The sequence below is a fragment of the Mustela nivalis genome, assembly GCF_964662115.1.
Source record: "Mustela nivalis genome assembly, chromosome: X".
NCBI classification, from domain to species: Eukaryota; Metazoa; Chordata; class Mammalia; order Carnivora; family Mustelidae; genus Mustela; species Mustela nivalis.
This window is the reverse complement of record NC_139040.1, coordinates 40,973,866-40,997,694: the sequence shown is the minus strand read 5'-3', so window position 1 is coordinate 40,997,694 and position 23,829 is coordinate 40,973,866. Positions and strand designations below refer to the sequence as shown.

The 23,829-nt window shown below is 34.7% G+C and overlaps 1 protein-coding gene across 4 annotated transcripts in view; it reads left to right on the top strand.

Annotated features, from left to right (window-relative positions):
* The window catches only part of NRK (Nik related kinase), a 134,937-nt gene that overhangs the window by 67,680 nt on the left and 43,428 nt on the right, over positions 1–23,829 (top strand). For all 4 annotated transcript variants that reach the window (XM_082717419.1, XM_082717418.1, XM_082717417.1 and 1 more), the window contains exons 5-12: positions 2,599–2,724; positions 9,321–9,431; positions 11,107–11,197; positions 13,793–13,923; positions 15,860–15,914; positions 20,826–20,904; positions 21,951–22,126; positions 23,700–23,763. In XM_082717419.1, the coding sequence (XP_082573545.1) occupies positions 2,599–2,724; positions 9,321–9,431; positions 11,107–11,197; positions 13,793–13,923; positions 15,860–15,914; positions 20,826–20,904; positions 21,951–22,126; positions 23,700–23,763 (833 nt within the window). The remainder of the gene's footprint in view (positions 1–2,598; positions 2,725–9,320; positions 9,432–11,106; positions 11,198–13,792; positions 13,924–15,859; positions 15,915–20,825; positions 20,905–21,950; positions 22,127–23,699; positions 23,764–23,829) is intronic.

The window sequence follows — 23,829 nt, the reverse complement described above, 5'->3', positions numbered from 1 at the left end:
TAAAAATAACTGGAGAAATAAAAATGACTGAAGGAATATACACTCAACTGTTACCACTAGTAGAAGGACATTAAGTAAGTTTATAGCATTTACATGTTTTACTTTACATATATAAATACATTTTATCCATATGTATCACTGTTGTGATTAAGAAAACCAATGACTTTAAGCATATCTTTACAAAAGATTAGCACAGATCAAACCTGTATCTTAAAAATCCAATGAGTCATAAACCAAGTCAGTGTGGTACAGACATAAGGATAGACATACAGATCAGTGGAATAGGACTATTTCCATATATCTATGGTTAATGGATTTTTTAAAATTTTATTTTATTTTTGCAGTGTTCCAAGATTCATTGTTTATGCACCACACCCAGTGCTCCATGCAATACGTGCCCCCCTTAATATCCACCATCAGGCCCTCCCAACCTTCCACCCCACCCCCTCCAAAACTCTCAGTCTGTTTCTCAGAGTCCACAGTCTCTCATGGTTTGTCTCCTCCTCCGATTTCCCCCAACTCACTTCTCCCCTCCTTCACCCAATGTCCTTTGTGTTATTCCTTATGCTCCACAAGTCAGTGAAACCATATGATAATTGACTCTCTCTGCTTGACTTATTTCATTCAGCATTGACAAGGTTAAAAAGACAATTCACGGAGAAGAATAATCTTTTCAACAAATAATGCTGAGACAACTAGATGTTCCTGTGTAAAAAATGAACTTACACCCCTTGTTTTTATGAAGATTAGTTCAAAATGATCAAAGGCTTAAATGTGAGAATTAAAACAATAAAACATGTAGAAGAAAACATTTGGATAAATCTTCATCACTTTAGATTTGGCAATGGATCCTTAGATATGACACCAAAAGTACAAACAAAAAAGACAAGAAATCAATAAATCAGACTTTACCAAAATTAAAAATTTTGTTTCTCAAAAGACACTATCAAGATAGTGAAAAGACAACCTACAGAATGGGAGAAAATGTTTGCAAATCATACACCTTATAAAGTATTTAGATCTAGAATATATAAATAAATCTTACAATTCATAATAAAAGACAAATAACCCAATTAGAAAACAAAGGCAAAGATTTTCAATTAGACATTCCTCTGAAGATCGTACACAAATGGCTAATGAGTACATGAACAGATCATTGATGTGATTAGTCATCAAGGAATTACAAGGGAAAATCACAATGTGATAAAAACCACTAGGATGGCTAAAGTGATAAAACAGAAAATAGTAAGTGTTGATGAGGGTATGGAGAAATTAAAATTATCATTACCGTTGGGAGTAAAAATAGGTATAGCACTTGGGAAACAATTTGGTATTTTGTCAAAATGTTAAATATGGAGTTACCATTTGACCTAACAATTTAATTCCGAGGTATATACCAAAAAGATATAAAAACATATATTTACACAAAAACATAATATGAATGTCCACAATAGCATTATTTGTAATAGCCAAAAGGTGGGAATAACCTAAATATCTATCAGTTAATGAGTGAAAAATGAATAAAATAATGATATGCTGTATAAGGGGATAACTTTCAGAAAAAAATCACAGAAGTCCACATACTATATGGTTTTCATTTATATAACATGTTCAAGATAAATATATCTAAAGAAATAGAAAATATATTATGGGTTCAATAAAGCTGGGATGTGTGTGTGGCAGAATTTGGGAGTGATAACTAAAGAGTTAAAAGTTTTCAGCATAACAGTATTCATTATTTTTCACCACACCCAGTGCTCCATGCAATTCGTGCCCTTTATAATACCCACCACCTAGTAAAATAAATTTAAAAAAACAAAAAACAAAAAACAAAAAACTACTAAATATTGCTGTATTAGAAGAGACCTACATGAATAAAGAGAGATGCCATGTTTGTGGACAGAAGAAAAAAAAAAAAAAGTTTCCTTTGGGGAGATAAAAATGTTTTAAAGTAGATTGTGGTGATGGTTGCATAATTCTGTAAATATACTAAAAACCATTGAATTTTATACTTTATAGATTTTATTTATTTGCTTGTCAGAGAAAGAAAAAGACAGCATGAGGGTACAAGCAGGCAGAGTGGCAGGCATAGGTGGAGAGAGAAGCAGGCTCCCTGCTGAGCAAGGAGCCTGATCTGGGACTCGGTCCGGGGTCCAAGGACCCCGGGATCATGACCTGAGCCAAAGGCAGTGGCTTAACCAACTGAGCCACCCAGGCATCCCGAATTTTATACTTTAAATGGATAAATTATATAGTTTATAAATTATCTCAATAAGACTGTTACAAAATAAACAAAAATATAATGATTCTATTCAGTGAAAAGTTTAAACAGCGGCCACTGCTGCTTGTATAAGGTTCATATTTTGAGAAACACTGAATTTAAAGGATCTTCAGTTAAGCTTTATTTTCTCCCAGATTTCCAGTTAACCAGAGGTCTTCATTCTCTGACATTTCTAAATGAGACTTTATTATAAATTGCTCTGTGAGGTAATGGGTAGTCCTAGGATTTCCCTTGTTTTACCATAAGTTAGGATCCCACAGTTATTAACTGGCATAGCTTAAGAGCTTTATCATCTATTGTCTATTCTTATTCTACAGGATGAGGAAGAGGATCTCAGGACTGAACTCAACCTTTTGAAGAAGTACTCTTTCCACAAAAACATTGTATCTTTCTATGGTGCTTTTTTCAAGCTGAGCCCCCCTGGCCAGAGGCACCAACTTTGGGTATGTATTTAATTACCTTGATCTTACTTCCTAAGACTAAGTCTCACCTGAGGAAATAAATTTTCATAAACCTAGATGTCACTTTTGTGTACCTACAGGAAAATTTAAGAACTCAACTACTCAAAGTAGTGTGACAAAGTGTGTTCTGATTCCTGGAGATGGGAGTGATAAATATGGAATGATTTCAGGAAACTTAAGTTCCTGGTGAGGGACTTCAGAGTAAAATAAGGAAGGACTCAAATGAATACTGGGAATATCTAACATATTTCTTAAATATAGTTTTGCTATATTTAATGCTTTTAACTTTTTATGTACATTTACTGGTATATTAGAGGTATGGACTTGCAAATGGTGACTGGATAAGTATAAATTCAAATTAGCGTTTGGTATTAACTTAGGGGTGCATTTAATTGTTTTTAAGTATATGTACTTATGTTTAAACATAACTCCTAGCCGTTCTTTTCTAAATGGTTAGTTAGGTGACTTTTCCTTTTACTTTGTCATTTTATGTCTATACTATCACAAATTACTAATCAATGAGATGTAAATTTTAGAGGGCATCTAAAACCTACACTACCACTGGCAGAATTGTTGTTGCTTCCCACTATAGCAGAAACAGTCAAATTACAAGAATATGAGTTTTGGTCAAAGATATGCTTATTTAAAAGGGGATATTTAGAACATAAGTGAAGTCAGTATACACTTGCCAGCTACATTTCCATTTCCAGGTCAAGTCAAGAATAGCATTGCTTTTTCTAAAATAATAACTAAGAATTTTCAGAATTTTCAGTTTTTAAGGAAAGATTGTTACACTTCATATAATGGGCTTTAGGAAGAATGTGGACATTATAGAAAGGTTTTCAACAAGGGATTGAATTGAAATCATGGTGTTTAAACTTTAGCATGCATGAGAATCTCTTGGAAAGCCCGATAAAATACAGATGGCTGAGCTCCACCCCTAGAGTTTCTGATTTAGTTGGTGTGGGCTGTGGGTCCATGAATCTGAACTTAACAAGTTCATAGGTGATATTGATGCTACTGGTCTGGGTACCACACCTTGAGAACCTCAGATCTTCACTTTAACCCTATTTTCTTCCAAATATCCAGCTAAGTATATTTTCTATTTTCTGACAACTCCATTTGACATTTTACTAACTATTGCTGCATAGCTTTAATGGCTACTGGTATATTTTTGGCACACAAAAACTAAAGACTGTAGTCAGAGATACAAAAGGACACTACATAATTCTTAAAGGGACTATACACTAAGATGATCTAACAATTATAAATATCTATACCCCCAATATGGGAGCAGCCAATTACATAAGAAAACTATTAATCAAGATAAAGAGTCATATTGATATGAATACACTAATCGTAGGAGATCTTAACACGCCTCTCTCAGAAATAGACAGATCTGATTGCTGAGGCTAGGACCTCTAGTACTATGTTGAATAGCAGTGGTGATAATGGACATCCCTGCCGTGTTCCTGATCTTAGCAGAAAAGCTTTCAGTTTTTCTCCATTGAGAATGATATTTGCAGTGGGTTTTTCATAGATGGCTTTGATGATATTGAGGTATGTCCCCTCTATCCCTACACTTTGAAGAGTTTTGATCAGGAAGGGATGCTGTACTTTGTCAAATGCTTTTTCAGCATCTATTGGGAGTATCATATGGTTCTTGTTCTTTCTTTTATTGATGTGTTGTATCACATTGACTGATTTGCGGATGTTGAACCAACCTTGCAGCCCTGGAATAAATCCCACTTGGTCGTGGTGAATAATCTTTTTAATGTACTGTTGAATCCTATTGGCTAGTATTTTGTTGAGTATTTTCGCATCTGTGTTCATCAAGGATATTGGTCTATAGCTCTCTTTTTTGGTGGGATCTTTGTCTGGTTTTGGGATCAAGGTGATGCTGGCCTCATAAAATGAGTTTGGAAGTTTTCCTTCCATTTCTATTTTTTGGAACAGTTTCAGGAGAATAGGAATTAGTTCTTCTTTAAATGTTTGGTAGAGGGGCGCCTGGGTGGCTCAGTGGGTTAAGCCGCTGCCTTCAGCTCAGGTCATGATCTCAGGGTCCTGGGATCGAGTCCCACATCGGGCTCTCTGCTCAGCAGGGAGCCTGCTTCCTCCTCTCTCTCTGCCTGCCTCTCTGCCTACTTGTAATCTCTGTCAAATAAATAAATAAAATCTTTTAAAAAAATAAAATAAATGTTTGGTAGAATTCCCCTAGGAAGCCGTCTGGCCCTGGGCTTTTGTTTGTTTGGAGATTTTTAATGACTGTTTCAATCTCCTTACTGGTTATGGGTCTGTTCAGGCTTTCTATTTCTTCCTGGTTCAGTTGTGGTAGTTTATATGTTTCTAGGAATGCATCCATTTCTTCCAAATTGTCAAATTTATTGCCGTAGAGTTGTTCATAGTATGTTCTTATAATAGTTTGTATTTCTTTGGTGTTAGTTGTGATCTCTCCTCTTTCATTCATGATTTTATTTATTGGGGTCCTTTCTCTTTTCTTTTTGATAAGTCGGGCCAGGGGTTTATCAATTTTATTAATTCTTTCAAAGAACCAGCTCCTACTTTCGTTGATTTGTTCTATTGTTTTTTTGGTTTCTATTTCATTGATTTCTGCTCTGATCTTTATGATTTCTCTTCTCCTGCTGGGCTTAGGGTTTCTTTCTTGTTCTTTCTCCAGCTCCTTTAGGTGTAGGGTTAGGTTGTGTACCTGAGACCTTTCTTGTCCATCAACAGATGAATGGATCAAGAAGATGTGGTATATATACACAATCGAATACTATACTTCCATCAAAAGAAATGAAATCTTGCCATTTGCGACAACATGGATGGAACTAGAGCGTATCATGCTTAGCGAAATAAGTCAAGCAGAGAAAGACAACTATCATATGATCTTCCTGATATGAGGAAGTGGTGATGCAACATGGGGGCTTAAGTGGGTACGAGAAGAATCAATGAAACAAGATGGGATTGGGAGGGAGACAAACCATAAGTGACTCTTAATCTCACAAAACAAACTGAGGGTTGCTGGGGGGAGGGGGTTTGGGAGAAGGGGGTGGGATTATGGACATTGGGGAGGGTATGTGCTTTGGTGAGTGCTGTGAAGTGTGTAAACCTGGTGATTCACAGACCTGTACCCCTGGGGATAAAAATATATGTTTATAAAAAATAAAATTAAAAAAAAAAAGAAAGAAATAGACAGATCATCGAAGCTGAAAATCAATAAAGAAACAAGAGCATTGAATGACACATTGGACCAGATGGACCTCATAGATATATACAGAACATTCCACCCTAAAGCAACAGAATACTCATTCTTCTCAAGTGCACATGGAACCTTCTCAAGAATAGACCACATACTGGGTCACAAATCAGGACTCAGCCAATACCAAAAGACTGAGATTATTCCCTGCATATTCTCAGATCATAATGCTTTGAAACTGGAGCTCAATCACAAGGAAAAGTTCCCAAGGAACTCAAACACCTGGAAGCTAAAGACCACCTTGCTTAAGAATGCTTGGATCAACCAGGAGATCAGAGAGGAACTGAAACAATTCATGGAAAAAAATGAGAATGAAGACACTTCGGTCCAAAACCTATGGCATACAGCAAAGGCGGTCCTAAGGGGGAAATACATAGACATCCAAGCCTCCCTCAAAAAAATTGAAAAATCCAGAATACACCAGCTGTCTCTACACCTTAAAGAAGTGGAGAATCAATAGCAAATCAAACCAACTCCACACATAAGAAGGGAAATAATCAAGATTAGAGCTGAGATCAATGAGGTAGAAACCAGAGATACAGTAGAACGTATCAATGAAACTAGAAGCTGGTTTTTTGAAAGAATCAAAAGATCGATAAACCATTGGCCACACTAATCCAAAAGAAAAGAGAGAAAGCCCAAATTCATAAAATTATGAATGAAAAGGAAGAGATCACAATGAACACCAAGGAAGTAGAAACAATCTTCAGAAGTTATTATCAACAGTTATATGCCAATAAGTTAAGCAACCTAGAAGAAATGAATGCATTCCTGGAAAACTATAAACTCCAAAAATTGAACCAGGAAGAAATCGACAACCTGAATAGACCGATATCTAGTAACGAGATTGAAGCAGTGATCAAAAACCTTCCAAAAAACAAGAGCCCAGGACCTGATGGATTCCCTGGGGAATTCTACCAAACTTTCAAAGAAAAAATAACACCTATTCTCCTGAAGCTGTTTCAAAAAATTGAAGCAGAAGGAAAACTTCCAGACTCTTCCTATGAAGCCAACATTACCCTGATCCCCAAACCAGGCAAAGACCCTACCAAAAGGAGAATTTCAGACCAATATCACTGATGAATATGGATGCTAAGATTCTCAACAAGATCCTAGCAAACAGGATCCAACAGCACATTAAAAAGATTAAAAAAAAAAAAAAAAAAAAAAAAAAAGATTATCCACCATGACCAGGTGGGATTCATCCCTGGGCTACAAGGATGGTTCAACATTCGCAAATCAATCAGTGTGATACAACAAATTAATATGAGAAGAGAGAAGAACCAAAATTTATCTTTTAATATAGTTTTACTTACAATTTTTTTCCTTTTGCCTGTGTAGCAGTCTCCTTATTGATATATTTAACAGTACTCAATTCATTGAATCATTTAACATAGCCATTCAGAACCATCTATTTGGGCCCCCTGGGAGACTCAGTTGGTTAGGCATCTGCCTTTAGCTCAGGTCATGATCCCAGGGTCCTGAGATTGAGACTGACATCTGGCTCCCTGCTCAGAGAGAAGGGAGCCTGCTTCTCCCTTTCCCTCTGCCTGAAGCTCCCCCTGCTTGTTCATATGCTCTCTTGCTCTCTCTCTCTCTCTCTCTGTTAAATAAATAGATTTTTATTTGCCATTCCTTCTGCTAGATTCTGAGGATACATGGATGAGCTGAATAGACATGTCCCTGACCCATCAGGGCTTACAGTTCACTTGCAATGACTGGTAGCACTCAAATAATGACACATTATGAATAGATTATTAGTCAGAAGGGAAATAACATGCTTCTATGTGGGCAAATAACAAAGGAATCTAAATTAAGTTAGAGAAGGAGAAACTCTTCTTTGAGAAAATTTCCTTGAACTACGATCTGAAGGATGAATAAATTATTTGTGGAGCAAGAGTTTTCATGAGACCATTTACAATTTCTTGCCTATGTTAATCAAAACAAATAAAAAGTAAGTAAATGACTAAATAATTACCATTTATATCGTGTATGTGCCAGGCATCATGCATACAAAGCTGGGAAAATAATTGAGAATGTGTTACATTTCTTTCAGAGTAGAGCTTTTCTGACTCAGATAGTATTAGCAAGACTTTCAAGGTGCATCTGAATGAATAGCTTTAAATCAAGTTTGTCATGATTTAAAATGAGTCTCTTTTCTTCCATTACCATAGTTGTACATGTTGTGCCCGTTTAAGTTAACATGATAATTGAGCTCTTGTGGCTTATTTGTGTTACTACTTTTGTTTGATTCTACTCTTCTGCTTCATGAGAGCATACTCAGGTTAAAGACATGCTATAATATTAGTTGTGAACAAATGTAAATTAAAGAGTGATTAAAGTAGACTTTTAAATATTCATGTTTGGGGCCTATTTTTTTTGTTTCCTTCCTCTACAGCAAAAGTTAATTAACTTGCCTATAGTTAAAAAAAACATGTTTTTTTATTTACATAACAGTTTTGACACAGACACTGATGCATAAGCCTGTGCTTAAAGAAAAGTTTGCTGGGTTGTTTATAATAGATATATTCTCTTTCACATTGGCCAGTCCTCTGGTTAGCTAAAATGGGAAAGGAAATGTACTAGTTGGCCCCCTGATTCATTGATGGCAAAAAGATAAATTTTCTGATAAATTTACTCTATTAATAAAGTAATAACTGAATGAGATGCTGTCAGTGATAGTAACCTTAAAATAGACTTTTCCTTAGCAGTAAAATCATTTGGGGAAAAAATCCCCTATAGGAATGCAATTGACAGTTTCTTCCTTGAAATTGTAGTTTGCCAGGATCTTAGGGGAAAAATAGTCTAGAATTTAAAATAAAAACAAAACAATAAATACAAATCGTAATTTTGAGGTATAAATTCTTCTGAGCTCCTGCTTTCCTGCTTTTTCACATGCAATCAAGTTGTTCCTTCAGCAGTATTTTCCCCTTGAGCTCCAGTCATTCAGGCTTGTCTTCTTTACAAGCCTGTTTCTAAAGGAATGTGATCATTCTGTTTTCAATAAACTGAATGTTCTTCCTTCTCAGTATATTCAAACATTATCTATCCTTCAAGGCTTAACTCAAATTCCACCTCCTAGTTAAATATCCCTGGTGTGATACCTCCTTTTCCTCCTTCCACAGACCCTTGGATATGTTCCAACTTTTTTTTTAATTCCACCAGCCTTTAGAGACCTCCCCCAGACAACTAAGCCAGTCTTTGCAGTGTCTTAATCTCTAAACATCACATATAAATACAAGCCATATGGATTGAAACTCTCCAGATATTTTCAGAGAATTACTTTCTAATTCTTGACACTTTACTGGATTCCCTGCAGATGGTGATGGAGTTATGCGCAGCAGGCTCAGTCACTGATGTAGTGAGAATGACCAGAAATCAGAGTTTGAAAGAAGATTGGATTGCATATATCTGCCGAGAAATCCTTCAGGTGAGTCTTCATATAGTCATTCTCTCCTGGCCTTGAAAACACCTGGGAGTAATATATGCAATGTACCTTATACCTGCCCTTATAGGGTGGTTCAAGAAATTCTGAACATAACCTCTGGATCAGGATACCAAAAACCTAAATAGCTTTAGAGAGAGCAGATTTCAGATAATGCCCTTAACTTTGGGTAGACTGAATGCTGGGTACCCAGGCCCTTCCAAATCATAGTTTTTAATGGCTCTGTCAGAGTTAGACTATTGTGTTTATTGGATCATGGAAATAACCACTTGGAATATTTATAACATTATTTAGATTTTTAGAGTTCTTTAAAAAAAAAGTAGCACTGTCATTAGAGATTAAGAAAAAAGTGGACCCAAACCATCCATAACCATTTTGCAGACAGATATCCTATTTCAATAATGTCCTGCTTTTAAAACTTGCTTTACTTTGAATACCAGACTGGATGAGAACAATCTTCTTAATCTACCACACTCAAATTATTCTCTGTGGTTTAAGTTCTTAGGGTCACTAGAGGAGGATATTAACAGAACTGAATAGCACCACTGATATGTAATGTTAGAATGGTCTTCTTTATATCTTAATTGGATTCACTTGTTGTTAATAGTGTAACTATTTGAGTGTAAATTCTGGACTGAGTTTAATTTCTGGTTCATCATTTATTGTGTTCTTTAATCAGTTACTTAATTTTCAAAATCTCACTTTCTTAATGTGGGGTGATGTTAGTACCATCCTCAATGGATTGCAGTGACGATTTCATAATTTCCTCCATGTAAAGCAGTTAGCACAGTCCTGGGCAAAAACTAAAATAAATTTGATGACTCAGTAAATATTAGCCATTTTTACTGTTACTTCTATTATTAATCCCCAGTTATTATTTGGAGAATTCACTTTGAAGCCAGGTCACAGGTTAGCGTTTTTTTTTTTTAAGATTTTTATTTATTTATTGAACAGAGAGATCACAAGTAGGCAGAGAGGCAGGCAGAGAGAGAGAGAGGAGGAAGCAGGCTCCCTGCTGAGCAGAGAGCCAATGTGGGGCTTGATCCCAGCACCCTGGGATCATGACATGAGCTGAAGGCAGAGACTTAACCCACTGAGCCACCCAGGTGCCCCACAGGTTAATTTTAGTGATGGATAGGTTGGATCCAGCATGGTGAGCCAATACAAATTGCAAATGCTTTAAAGTGAATTTCCATATTCCCCCAAATTTTCAGCCTACAAGGTTGACTAGAAAATATTTTGGATTAAACAAATGGTTGGATGAGGAATAGAGTAAGACAATGGCTGAGCTATGATATTTAAGATGTCCATGTCTTCATTCTTATGGTTAGTTGGAAATATGGAGACTAGAAAGGAAAGTATATGGCCCAATGTATCAAAACATTACTTTTTGGTGTTCTTTTCCTTTCATGGTTGTCCTGATTTATTTTCCTTTCCTTATAGCCAAAAGTAGAATTTCTGGGAACTGGTTGTAGTAATTCCAGCCTAAAGAAAGAATTTTGTCTGAAAAATGCAAGTCTGGACCACTTCTCTTACGGAAAGATCTTCCAAAAATACTAAGCACATTAACAGAAAAAGAGAAAAAATATATATTGATGTGACTTTTTGAATAAATATGTATCTATCTATGTAAATAAATATCTATCTATCTATGTATCAGGGCCTAGCTCATCTTCATGCACACCGTGTAATTCACCGAGACATCAAAGGTCAGAATGTGCTACTGACTCATAATGCTGAAGTAAAACTTGGTAAGTTTCTTCTTGTGCATTAAGCAAGGCCCCAAATATTTTAATTGGGATGAGTCCTTTAAAATAACTATATTTTCTATCATGTCACTAACAATATCCTCTACTTATTTAGGCTGTGTTTTCCTTGCTTGCAAAACCAGTCAAAATTTGAAAATTTGTTTGGGGAGGGAGGTAGGTGGAGCAGGAGAAAAATGCACCTTTTACTGCTTCTCTGAAATCATGTGGTTAAAAACTTCTAAATTCTAATGGAAGGCTTACATTTTGGTCATTGTTTTACTCTTTATTAAGTATAGATATTATATTTATTTTAATAATTGAATTGAGTATTTTGTGCAAGTTTCTATGCCATGGACAAGGAAACAAAAAGATAATTCTTCCACATCACAAAATCATATTTTCCAAATAATATCAATAAAATCAAAGAACTTTCAAATTAAGTAAGTACAAATTGCTTTTGTGGAATTTTCCCTCAAATATTTAAAGAACTGATATTAGTTGCTCCCATAGTATCCAGATCAAGTTCAAAATTAGAAATCAAAAGACCAGAAAGTCCTTGGCTTTCTATTCCAGGATTCAAAATGGCATAATTTATTCAAAAATAACCACACATATTGTCTCACAGGCACACAGGACACAATTTATTGCATCCTTTAATGTTCAAAATAAATATTATTGGTTGGTTTTTAAATAATACCATATAAATAATGTCAGTACTATGCAATGGCAGATAATTTCATTGCTATAAAATATAAATAATTGGTTATTAAATCCTATATTATTTTAAAGTGATAATCAGTTCTTGCCTTCCATGTCTCTAGCATGACCTTATGATAGTTCCCTTTTTCCTGATGAACAAAAACAACAACAGTAAGAATTTTGTTCATTTATTGAGAATGTTTTCATTGAATATTTGTGGAAGAAGTTTGAGGTAATTGCTCTTGAAATAAGAAAAAAAAAGTAATTTCAAGAAAATGTATAATGTCTTATGTGTCTAAAAGCTACAAAACTAAGAACACAGTATTAAGACACTTAATATATAAGGAGAATTTTGACCTCACATTCAAGTGTACAGGTTAAATAGTTTGTCACAAAGTTATATACACAGTAAGTTCACAAGTGAAAGCACTCCCATTTATTTCGGTAAGGTTTCTGACCAACTCTACCATTTGCAACACAGAAGAAGAGACAACGTAAATAAATGAAGAGCCACTGAAAATTCTGTCACAAAGTCCACACACGAAAACTTATGACTTTACCCTGTAGAAGAGACCTTTTAGCACTGGATTAGAATTTAATCAGGTTTATTTTAGGTGCAACCATTATACATTTGGTTTTACATTTCCTCAGATTCCAGTATATATTTAAGCAACATATCATAAGAAGATTGCAGAAGGCAAACCCAAGGACATCAGAGGGAGTGTTGAAAGAGATTGGAAAGTGACTGTATTGTAATTGCAATTGATCAGTAATCAATCTCTACTTTTATCTAAATTGCAAGCTTTTCTAGTTTCCTTTTCTCCCATTCATCACCCCTTTTCATTTTCTTCCCTGAATGTCATATATATTAACTCATGGCCAACATAGGTATCTCTTGCCCTTAAATTTCACCCTCAAGGGATAGTAAGAATGCTGAACTTTGATTAAAAAATAAAAAATAAAAAAATGTATTCTCAAAAAAAATCTAGATAATAAGATTGTTTAACATCCAATGATGACTTTCACATATTACAGACTTTTCTTGTTTTGTTAAATCCTTCCCTAAATCTACTTTGAACTCCTAACTTCTAAATTTTTCATTTCTTCTCTCAAGTTCTTCAAACTACTGTTCAGTCAGTATTGTTCTCCATCCTTTAGATTCCTGGAAACCATTCTAAATTAGAAAATTTACTTCATTTTTCATCCCTGAAAAAAAATTCATCTACTTTCATTTTTCATCTTATTTTTTCTGGACTAAATAACCCCAGTCTACTTTGGCCTTTTTTTTATGTCTGTTACTGAGGATACCACACTAAATATTTTCTTATAATGTATCCCACAGATGAATAGAAGACTGAACTTTTATAGTCTAAACTAAGATATAGATACCACAGTGAATATTTGCATCTGGTTCAGGAGATCTGTAGAAAAATTTGAACTAAATTGTAGCAGAAAAATAATTTTTCTTCATTGGTGTAATAGGACTTTCTAATGTCATAAGTGAGGTTTTCTAATAAACTACTAATAGGTCTTAGATTTCTTAGATGTTGCCTATAGTGTTGGTCTTCCTCCAGCTTGGTGGCAGGTCCAAACACTACATATGTTATCACTTCAGAGGTTCGGGGTATACTGATGGAACTTTACTTTTAATATTCGTGGTAAACTCAGCCAAACCTACTGTAGATTTATAATAGCACTTCTGAGTCTCTTTCCAACATAAATAGCAGCAAAAGCCTATTTCTCAGTATTCCTGGAGTAGACTTCATGGTAAAGTTTTCTGGGCTGGAATGAAAATCTGTTATCCATTGTGGATTTTGTATTGGCTTTCCAAGTTAAAGAAATAACTTATTGAGCTTTTTGTTACTGATTAATTATTCTGACATATGCTGGATTTTGCAGTGGATTTTGGAGTGAGTGCCCAGGTGAGCAGAACTAATGGGAGGAGAAATAGTTTCATTGGAACACCATACTGGATGGCACCTGAAGTGATTGACTGTGACGAAGATCCCAGACGCTCCTATGATTACAGAGTAAGTGTGAGGATTCAGATAGTGAGAATCAAAGTTTGGAAAGGACTTTAGACGTGTGTTTACTTTTAAATGATAAAAGAATAAAAAACAGGCAACTCCTTCTTTCACATTAAACTCTAGCTGCTATTCATATAGTGGTTTGATTATATACATAAATATAGTATTTTTTTAAGAATTTAGACAAAGTAGACTATTGGAATTATTTATATTTGAAGAATAATGTCTAGTTTATGTTGCTTGCAACACCTTGGGAGAAATATTATATTATGTAGCTTTATATGGAAATTTAACTTCCAGGGACAGAGAACTTTGTAAACTTAAAAATGAATGAATGTAAAGTCAATTATTAATCCCCACACTTAACTACAAAAAGAAAAAAATAATAATTTGATTATTCAGGGTAAAGGAGAAAATCCTTGTCATGGTTCACCTCCAAACCACTGAAAACTAGTGGAATAGAATAATTAAGAAATAATTCTTGCTATTTATTAAAATTTCCACTGAAACTGCAATTTGGACAGTATACATCTATGTACACATTTCAAAAAAGCTGATGTGGAAAGAGTACTCTCCATTTGCTATAGACTGGAAAAACCACACTCACTTTTCACATCATAAGTCATCCAAACATTTCATTGTGGTTTTAGTTGTGTGGAACCTAGGATTCAATACTTGAAGTTGATTAATTCAAGTCTCATCTTTTTTCCCTTTCCCTTAAATGCCCTTTGCTTTATCTGCAAGCAGATCTATTGAGAACTTATAGTCTAGTGCTGTTACATGCTATGGAGATGGTGGAGGCATAATGTTCTTTAAAGTGGCTTGCTGTAAATAACTTTTAAGTGGATGCTTTATATCTGAACAACTTTTTGCAGTCTTCCAAGGACTTTCTCTTATATTAATTATTTATTTTTAATTTTTAGCCCCATGTAAATTGAAAGAAAACTTCAACTTACACCATCACAATAATTCTTTGAAGCTAAAAAGTCTATTAACTGAGATTCTCAGAATTCAGTTAACTTTTGTAGAAGTCATCCAGCCAGGCAGTATACCTCCAGCCCTGTGCCCTTTCCACGTTCTAAAAAACAAAATACAGTTAATAGGGTAATTTCCTTGAGCTTCTGGAATAAAAATAGTTATATTCTCAATTTACTATATTCAAGGAACTGACTGAAAGTGCTTTTATGTATGTTATTCCATTTAATACTCATACCAGTACTATGAGATGGATATCGTTATTATCTCAATTTTATATAGAGTGAAACTGAGGTACAGAGAGTTAAATAATTTACTTAAGATAACACAACTGATACATCTATGTAATAGGTTTGTTCACAGCAAGCTCCTTTTGCTATTTCAGTTAAGGCAACAATAGTGAAATATTCAAGATGTATTTTCCTTACACTGAACACTGTCCCATATCATCCTGTTGTGTAGTGCAGTTACTGGCTGATCAAAGGTCAGATAATGTCTTCCTATAACGCCGGCCTATAATGAAGGTTCTCATATGGTTTCACTTTTTTGTGGAGCATAACAAATAGCAGGGAGGACATGGGGAGATAGAGAGGAGAAGGAGTTGGGGGAAATTGGAAGGGGAGATGAACCATGAGAGACTATGGACTCTGAAAAACAATCTGAAGAGTTTGAAGCAGCGGGGGTGGGAGGTTGGGGTATCAGGTGGTGGGTATTAGAGAGGGCACAGATTTCATGGAGCACTGGGTGTGGTGCAAAAATAATGAATACTGTTATGCTGAAAATAAATAAAAAATAAATTTAAAAAATTATATTGCTTAGAACAAAAAAAAAAAAAAGAAAAAAGAAAACCCATAAAATGGATCTGGCATTGACAATTTCCCACCTGAAGATTGTTTTGAGAGTCTAAATACTATTAGTTTCCCATTGTTAAATGACTTTTTGGGGTCACTTTTTTCTTTCGCAGAGTGATGTGTGGTCTGTAGGAATCACTGCTATTGAAATGGCCGAGGGGGCTCCTCGTGAGTAAAAATGTTTATTTATTAAAAAGTTGGGGAAGCATGCTGTACCAATCTGCCACTTGTATCAGTCAGATTGTACTGGTCACACAGGTGTCACACTATTGCCAAACTGTAAATGGTGGCCTTTTCAATGATTATCAAATGTTCTAGTCAGAATGGCCAGATATATATATAGAGAGAGAGAGGTTGTATTTTCCCTTATGATACCTTATTTTAGGCTATTGAGTGTTGTTTCAATTTGGCTTCAAAGTATTTGGTACTTACAGTCCTGACTAATGAGAATCTAAAGCCATTCCAGCACGTAGTGATTGGTAGAATATTTAGGTTCCAGAACATTTATAGTCACACACTGCTACTGTTTCAGAATGTGATAGTTAAGAAAATCTTCCCGTGTTTCTTTGAAATCAAACCAATCTTTAAACTTGGGAAGTCAGATTTTTTTTTTCATTTGAAGTCACTCCAACCCACTGTTGGTGCCTTCCTCGATCCTTTTAGCCACTCCAGTGGCCTTAATTGCTCAGAAGGCTCAATTTCCTCTTGTTTCTCCCTCATCTCCATCATATAAATGATCTGTCAGCATCCTGTTCTCTCAGGACACTGCTTTCTGATAGGAAAGTGAAATTGAAATGTGAACTTGGCTATAAATGATTGATAACCATCTATTGTATGACCCCCATAAACAGAGCATAATAACTGTCTTTAATATATTAATCTAAAGATATAAATGATAAATACATCCCTGATATTCTTGGTTGAGAAGTGAGGAAATGCCTGGAGTATTTGTTGGGGGGGGGCAAGTGGGGGTAGAATTTCTTTGCTTCCACCTTTCTGAGATCCTGTAGGTTCCGATGTTCCTGCATGCTCTATCTGCACAATGTTCACCCAACAAGCTTTATAAATTTGGACCATCTTTGTACTGTGCTTCAAGGCCAATGGGAGTAATTTCAAGGGGTAAAAATAGTAGTAACATGATTGTTAAGAATTCCTGTTGTCCCTTAGGATATCACGGAAGAGGCTTAGATTAAATCTGGGATAGATATTAAGATCAGGTTACTGCTTCCTCTCTTTTAGTGCCCTCCAAAACTACAAAGTATTTATGTTGGGTAAATAAAAAGTCAATGATGGAAAAATTATATATATCACATATATAAAATTGAAATAAGAAAGGGAAGATGCATATTATCCCTCTTCATCTCTAGATTATTTGTTTTTGTGAACATACTCGTATTATATTGATCAGCAACTTCTCCTCCTTTTTCTATCTCTTTCTTTTCCCCTTTACCCTGCCTTTCCCCTCACACGCCCCTCCTTCTCATTTTCCCCCTCCTCCTCCGCTGCTGCTTCTTCTTCTTCTTCTTCTTCTTCTTCTTCTTCTTCTTCTTCTTCTTCTCTCTTCCTCTTGTTTCTCTTCACAATATGTATTTCATATGAGTATTGATGCATGTTTTTATTTAGAATACATCACTGCATCAGGTAGAATATTTTTTCTGTTGTTTCTGAATGTTCCTTACCATTTCTTTTCCAGAAAATTAGCTTTCTACATTTTGTAGATTTGTATTTCCTGGTTCATCTTTATTTTGTTTTTTTCATTTTTTCATTCAAAAATATTAAATCATAGAAGAAAACTCACAGAAGGATTACAGAGGAGTTTTACATGGAGTACACAAATGGCAAACTTTTTACAAAATATGTGTAAGGATCAGGAGCTTCTTAATTCACACACAAAAAAATAGGACCAACATTCCTAAATAAGTAATTGGAATGCTGCAACTTTGGTCATGAGCAACTTGAAATAACCACACTGTTAAAACATTGGTCTTTTGCCAGCCTCTAATGTTGCCTGGAGTATTAACTTTGGATGGAAATGATTGTCATTAATTTAAGTGAAGAAATATGCCAGGTTTTGATAATTATCATCTCAGAGGGGGTGGCTCTCCAAAGTGACAATTATATGATAATTGCCTCTGAGATCCAGATAACAAAATTTCTTTCTTTCATTGGTGAGTCTCTCCCAGAAAACTAAGGGAAAAAAAAAGGAGAGTAACTTCCAACAGAAAGGGTGCTATAGAGGCTCTCATAGGAGAGAAGATCTGTACCATCCCACACCAGGACCCTCTTAAGGATTTGTGTTCGTTCTCCTTTATTTATTTTGTTTCTTAAATTTCACATACGAGTGAAATCAAATGGTGTATGTCTTTCTCTGACTTATTTCACTTAACATTATACCCTCTATGAAATGTATTTTTAAGAGATTTGCTATTTCAAAGGAATGAGACTCTAATGTGAAATATTTAGGCATGTTAGATATTGGATAAATGGAGTATTTACTGGCATTCCTAAAGTTAGACTATATAGGAAACGTCCACTGTTTGACATAGCTCTTGTACCCACATGCTCCATTCTTTTGTGGACTTCTCATTTTCCTTAATGAAAAATTCCTTAGTCTGTGCTCTGTCTTGATTCCTGAGGATGTTGTTAGTTGACTACATGATGCTCAAATGTTAATAAATGACAACCGCTTAATACTGTACAAACCCACTTAAAATATGTTAAAGGACAGATTCTAGTGACTGACTGGACAGAGTAAAGAAATGAAGAGAATCAAATATGATCCTGATTGAGTGACTGATTGACTGATTGATTTGAGAGAACAGAGAGAGTGTGTGAGAGAGTGTGCATAGAGATGCAAGCCCATGAGTTGTGGGAGAGGGGCAGACAGGGTGGGAGAGGATCTCAAGCATATTCTACACTGAGCCTGAGGCAAGGCTCAATTTCAGGGTGCTGAGATCATGACCTGAACCAAAATATAGAGTTGGACACGTAGCTTACTGAGCCACCCAGGCACTCTTGATCCTGATCTTTTCAGCTTGGGGATAACTCTGCCCTCAATTATAAACCTGTACATCTATTAATTTATACCTATATAATTGAAAAAAAAAGCTTGACCTTTTAACAATCACCTTTATATCACTCTATTACAAGAAGCCAGTTTGGCATTGTAGTTTTTCTAGATATTCATTTTGGAGGATAAATGGTGACTCTGAAGAGTCAATAACATCAAATTGTCCTCATAGAAATGACACACTTGTAGTACTAGATAAAACTTGTTGGTGAGCAGACCTGTACCCCTGGGGATAAATATATGTTTATAAAAAATAAAAAATTAAAAAAAAAACTTGTTGGTGAGGATATGGAGAAAAAGAAACCCTCTTGTACTTTTGGTGAGAATGCAAACCAGTACAGCCACTGTGGAAAACAGGATGGAGGTTCCTCAAAAAGTTAAAAATAGAACTACTTTATGATCCAGTAATCGCAGTACTGCATTTTTACCAAAAAATTACAAAAATCATTCATTTGAGAAGATATATGCACCCCTACATTTATTGACGCATTATTTACAATAGCTAAATCACAAAAGTGTCCATTGATAGGTGAGTGGATAAAAAAGATGTGGCATGAAATCTTGCAATTTGCAGCAATATGAATGGAGCTAGAGTATTACACTAAGTGAACTAAGTCGATGAAAGAAAGACAAATACCATATGATTTCACTCATGTAGAATTTAAGAAACAAGGCAGACAAAGAGAGAGGGAAAGACAGAGGCATATCAAGAAACACACTCAACGATAGAAAGCAAACTGATGATACCAGAGGGGAGGTGGGTGGGAAAAGGGGTCAAATAGGTAATGGAGATCAAAGAGCACACTTATCATGATGAACAATGAGTAATGTATAGAATTGTTGAATCATTATATTATATACCTGAAACTAATATAATATTGTGTGCTAACTATCTGGGAGTTAAAACTAAAAACTTAATAAAACAAAATATATCAAGAAAGAAGAAATTTAAAGTATGGCTCTCCTTTGGAAATTATCTGCACTGCCAGTTTTCTTTACTCAAAACTCAAGAGGAAATAAGCAAAGTGAGAGACATACTTAAATGCTTATAAGAAAGCTTACAGAAAATTCTCAGACCAACAAAGTAATGAATTTATATAGCATATAATGGAATAGGCTTTTCTTTATGAAGCTGTGTGGTTCAAAAAGTGAATGGAAGTCCTGAAATTTGGCACAGATATGAAGTGCAAGATAATTAAAACTTTATTGTAATACCAATAGCTAATATTTATTAAGTGCCCACTCTATGCCAGACACTTTTACATGTAGGTCAATCCTCATGGCTACTCTTTTAAGGAATTCTTGATTTTTTTTTTCAGATAAAGAAACCAGGGCAAATTAGGTTAAATAATTTGCCTGAGTCACAAAGAAAGAGCTAGGATTTGAACCCAGGTGATCTTACTCTAGAGGGTGTGTTTTAATAGTTACACTAAATCTACTTCTTTTCTTAGGACTGTCAGTTTCCAAAACAGATTGTTCTCATATTTTTAGACTGATAAATCATTCCTTATACATTGTTGGGCTTAGCTATTAATTTGGTTGACTTTTTAAGCCTGTAATGACATATTTCAATTTTTATAAGTGTAGATGCCTTCAACACAATGTACAGAAGAGTGTTTGTCTCTATTTTTGTTTACTTCTCTAGATAGAAATCATCAATCATACATTTTGAAATTTTTATCCAGTGTAGTTTATTTAATTAATTTGCCACACCTGGCAATGATAAAGCTTGAGGATCTTATATAATGGACTGTTTACATTAAAATGAACTTTTCCTCTAAAAAAAATTTAAAAAATAAATCAAAACTAAAAATAAATAAATAAATAGAATTTTAAGGATAAAAAGAATTAAAATGAAATTTTCCTGTGATTATATTATCTTGTATCTGTTTATTCCTTTATGTCTATTCAGCATGATATGTGAGCACCGAGAATCCTCTCTAGAATGAGGAGTTTGCTCTGTTGTTACCCTTTTCATTCATTCTAAACATACCTATTTTCCTTTGCAGCCCTGTGTAATCTTCAGCCTTTGGAAGCCCTCTTTGTTATTTTGCGAGAATCTGCCCCCAAAGTCAAATCCAGTGGATGGTAAAGATGAATGATTTAATCTCTTAAACACATTAACTTGACACTTTTTATGTAGCAAATGAGTTTTAATTAATTTTGTAGTCTTGCTTCAACATCTTTGTTGGACAATATTGCCTTAAAACTAATACATTTATTGGGGGTCTTAATGATTAGTTTTCATTGAAAGCTAGCTAGCCAACTAGATATAAGTAATATCTTCCATAGTATATTATGATGACCTCACTGACCTGCAATTAATGGCATGTTTAGTTGTTTCTCCATTAGTGGCATGGACCAACAGAAATCATTTGTGACATTTCTCACTGTGCCTAGATAAGTAGTCAGTGATTGTGATATACAGCTCAGTTGTTTGGCCCATTAAACTAAACATCCACAGACCTAGAGAAGATTTTTTCTCTCAGGGTGTTAAAGGCCAACTAACTTGGGAATGCTTTATACTGAAGCTTTTTGTTTGAGTGTCAGAAGCTCTTGCTTATTTTTAGTATTTATAGCTTGAACTGCTAGAAGTGGTGGCTGTGATTTGATTGCTGACATTTTTCCTTGTGTTTCAATATAACCCTTCCCACAGATTCAGGCTTACTGGACACTTCTGTTTTCATGGGCCATTTTATAAGATTAGTCCTGGTGCTACTAACACCCATTTTTGGATCATTACATTTACAACTATGTAGCTTAAAAGGCATGTGGTCAAGTGAAACATTCAGACTTCAAAGTGTGACTTTTGTGGGCTGACCAATCTAGATACATGTTCTATATATATCGCATTAACCACTCCATTGCCATCCTACCACTTGACTTTGTACCATGTACAGACTTCTGAACTCATTGAAGTTCTACTACTATTTAAATGCCATTGACTCTGGTTTATCTGAGATTTGAGTGGGATTGTAGTATAATGTATATTGTCAAGCTGTAAGACATATGACAATTTATATCTAGAGGCAACTTTCTCCAAAAATATGACCTGAAAGGTAGCATATGTGTGAGGATGGGAGAAGATATGGCAAGCTGAGGATGCTCTTATCCCTTTGACTCATTTCTTTTAGGTCTCGCAAGTTTCACAACTTCATGGAAAAGTGCATGATAAAAAATTTCCTATTTCGTCCTACTTCTGCAAACATGCTTCATCATCCTTTTGTTCGGAATATAAAAAATGAAGGACACGTTGTTGAGTCATTGAAGAAGCATCTTATTGGAATCATTAAAAAGAGACAGAAAAAAGGTTGGCATGTGTCAACTTTCATCTTACCAGATGAATATTTAGATGAGAGCATATTTTATTCATTTTTGTCATAAAAGATAATATTTAAGAATTAGATTAAAAGTAAAAATTCTGAGCCCTTCCACATTTAGTTTTTCCACTACTATGTCACGTACAGTTAATTCTCTCTCACCTGATCTGTATATATATGATTATAAATTGTTGCCAATTATAACTGACAAGTGTTCATATTTATAAAAACCTTGAAAGCATCAAGAAAAATTTTGTGATATGCAATTTTATTTTAAGAAAACTTCTAACTAAAGAGATAAAATAAATGAAAAGGTAATAAAATCTATATCTTACTATACTTTTCTTGGATATTTTAATTCTCTCCAATGAGATAAATAGATTTGTAATTATGTATCTATTGATTGTTAATTTTGAAGTAATTTCTGTATACCATAGTAAGTCTGTTTTGTGTACTAATCTCCAACTCTATAAGAAGTAATTAAAAGGACTAATTTATACTAGTAAAAGTTAATTTCTATATATTAATACCAAAAATGGCAGGATGGATTTTCATCAAATCCAGATTAAACTACTTAGGAAGTTTTAACTTTGTATTGTATGGCATATTCCACATTTAATCTGGGGCACCATGGGCAGTATTGAGAGTGGTGATATAATGGAAGATGGGAAACTGGAAACATAGAAGTCATTCTCAGAATAGCTACAGGATTGATCTTAGTAGAGTTTCTTCCATCTACATAATTATATATATCCTATTTTGGAGTGAGAAGCAGAAGAAATTAATTTATTTAACCATTGGTGAAAATTCATTGGATCAGCATCAAAAAAACCAGCTAGTCTCAAGTGGGTGTGGGAAGACCCCATTTCTATTTGAGAATTTGCTAATTTCCAGAGTTGCAAGCTTCCAAAATGTTACCTGTAGGAAAAGTCACATTTATGTGGGAATTACATAGATGTAAATACAGTTGCCTTAAACATTTTTATTTGGGAAATTCAAAAGAACATTCTTGTTTGTAAGCTTCTATATTTTAGTACAGCATAGCAGAAATGAAAGAAGCTGAACATGTTGAATGTGTTAAGTATAAAATTCAGAATTTAGATTTTTACCTTCTCATTGGAAAGACCAGTGTTCCTGATCCTCATTTTCAATGACCCTCATTGAAAGGACCAAAGATGAAGTGGGCCCAAGCCATAAAGTCCTCACATCTAGATCACACACCTTTAAGCCATGCTCAACAACTATCTAAAGAGTTTCACTTGTCCCTTTCTTCCTTTGTCTTTCTCAATTATTTCTCTTTAGATTGCAGGTACCAAATTGCTAAATTCCCTTTCCTGTGCCCAGAGAAATTAGTCTGTATGTAATAGCTTCATTGTACTGCAAAAGTAGGCCTAGGAACCAGGATATGGTCCATATTACCAACCAAGTGTGATTTGAAGGGTTATATATACCCTCTTGTCCTTGTGATTCACGTGACATCCTGAGCATTAAAGGCTGAAAACTAAGGTAGATTACACTAACCTCTGTTGATGTTTTTGCATTATCTTTTCTCTTTTTTAAAAGGAATACCTCTGATCTTTGAAAGAGAAGAAGCTATTAAGGAGCAGTACACCATGAGAAGATTCAGGTGTGTTAGATAAATCACAAATATAATTTGTTGTTAGCAATTTATGTAAGACCGTTGATTCTATCC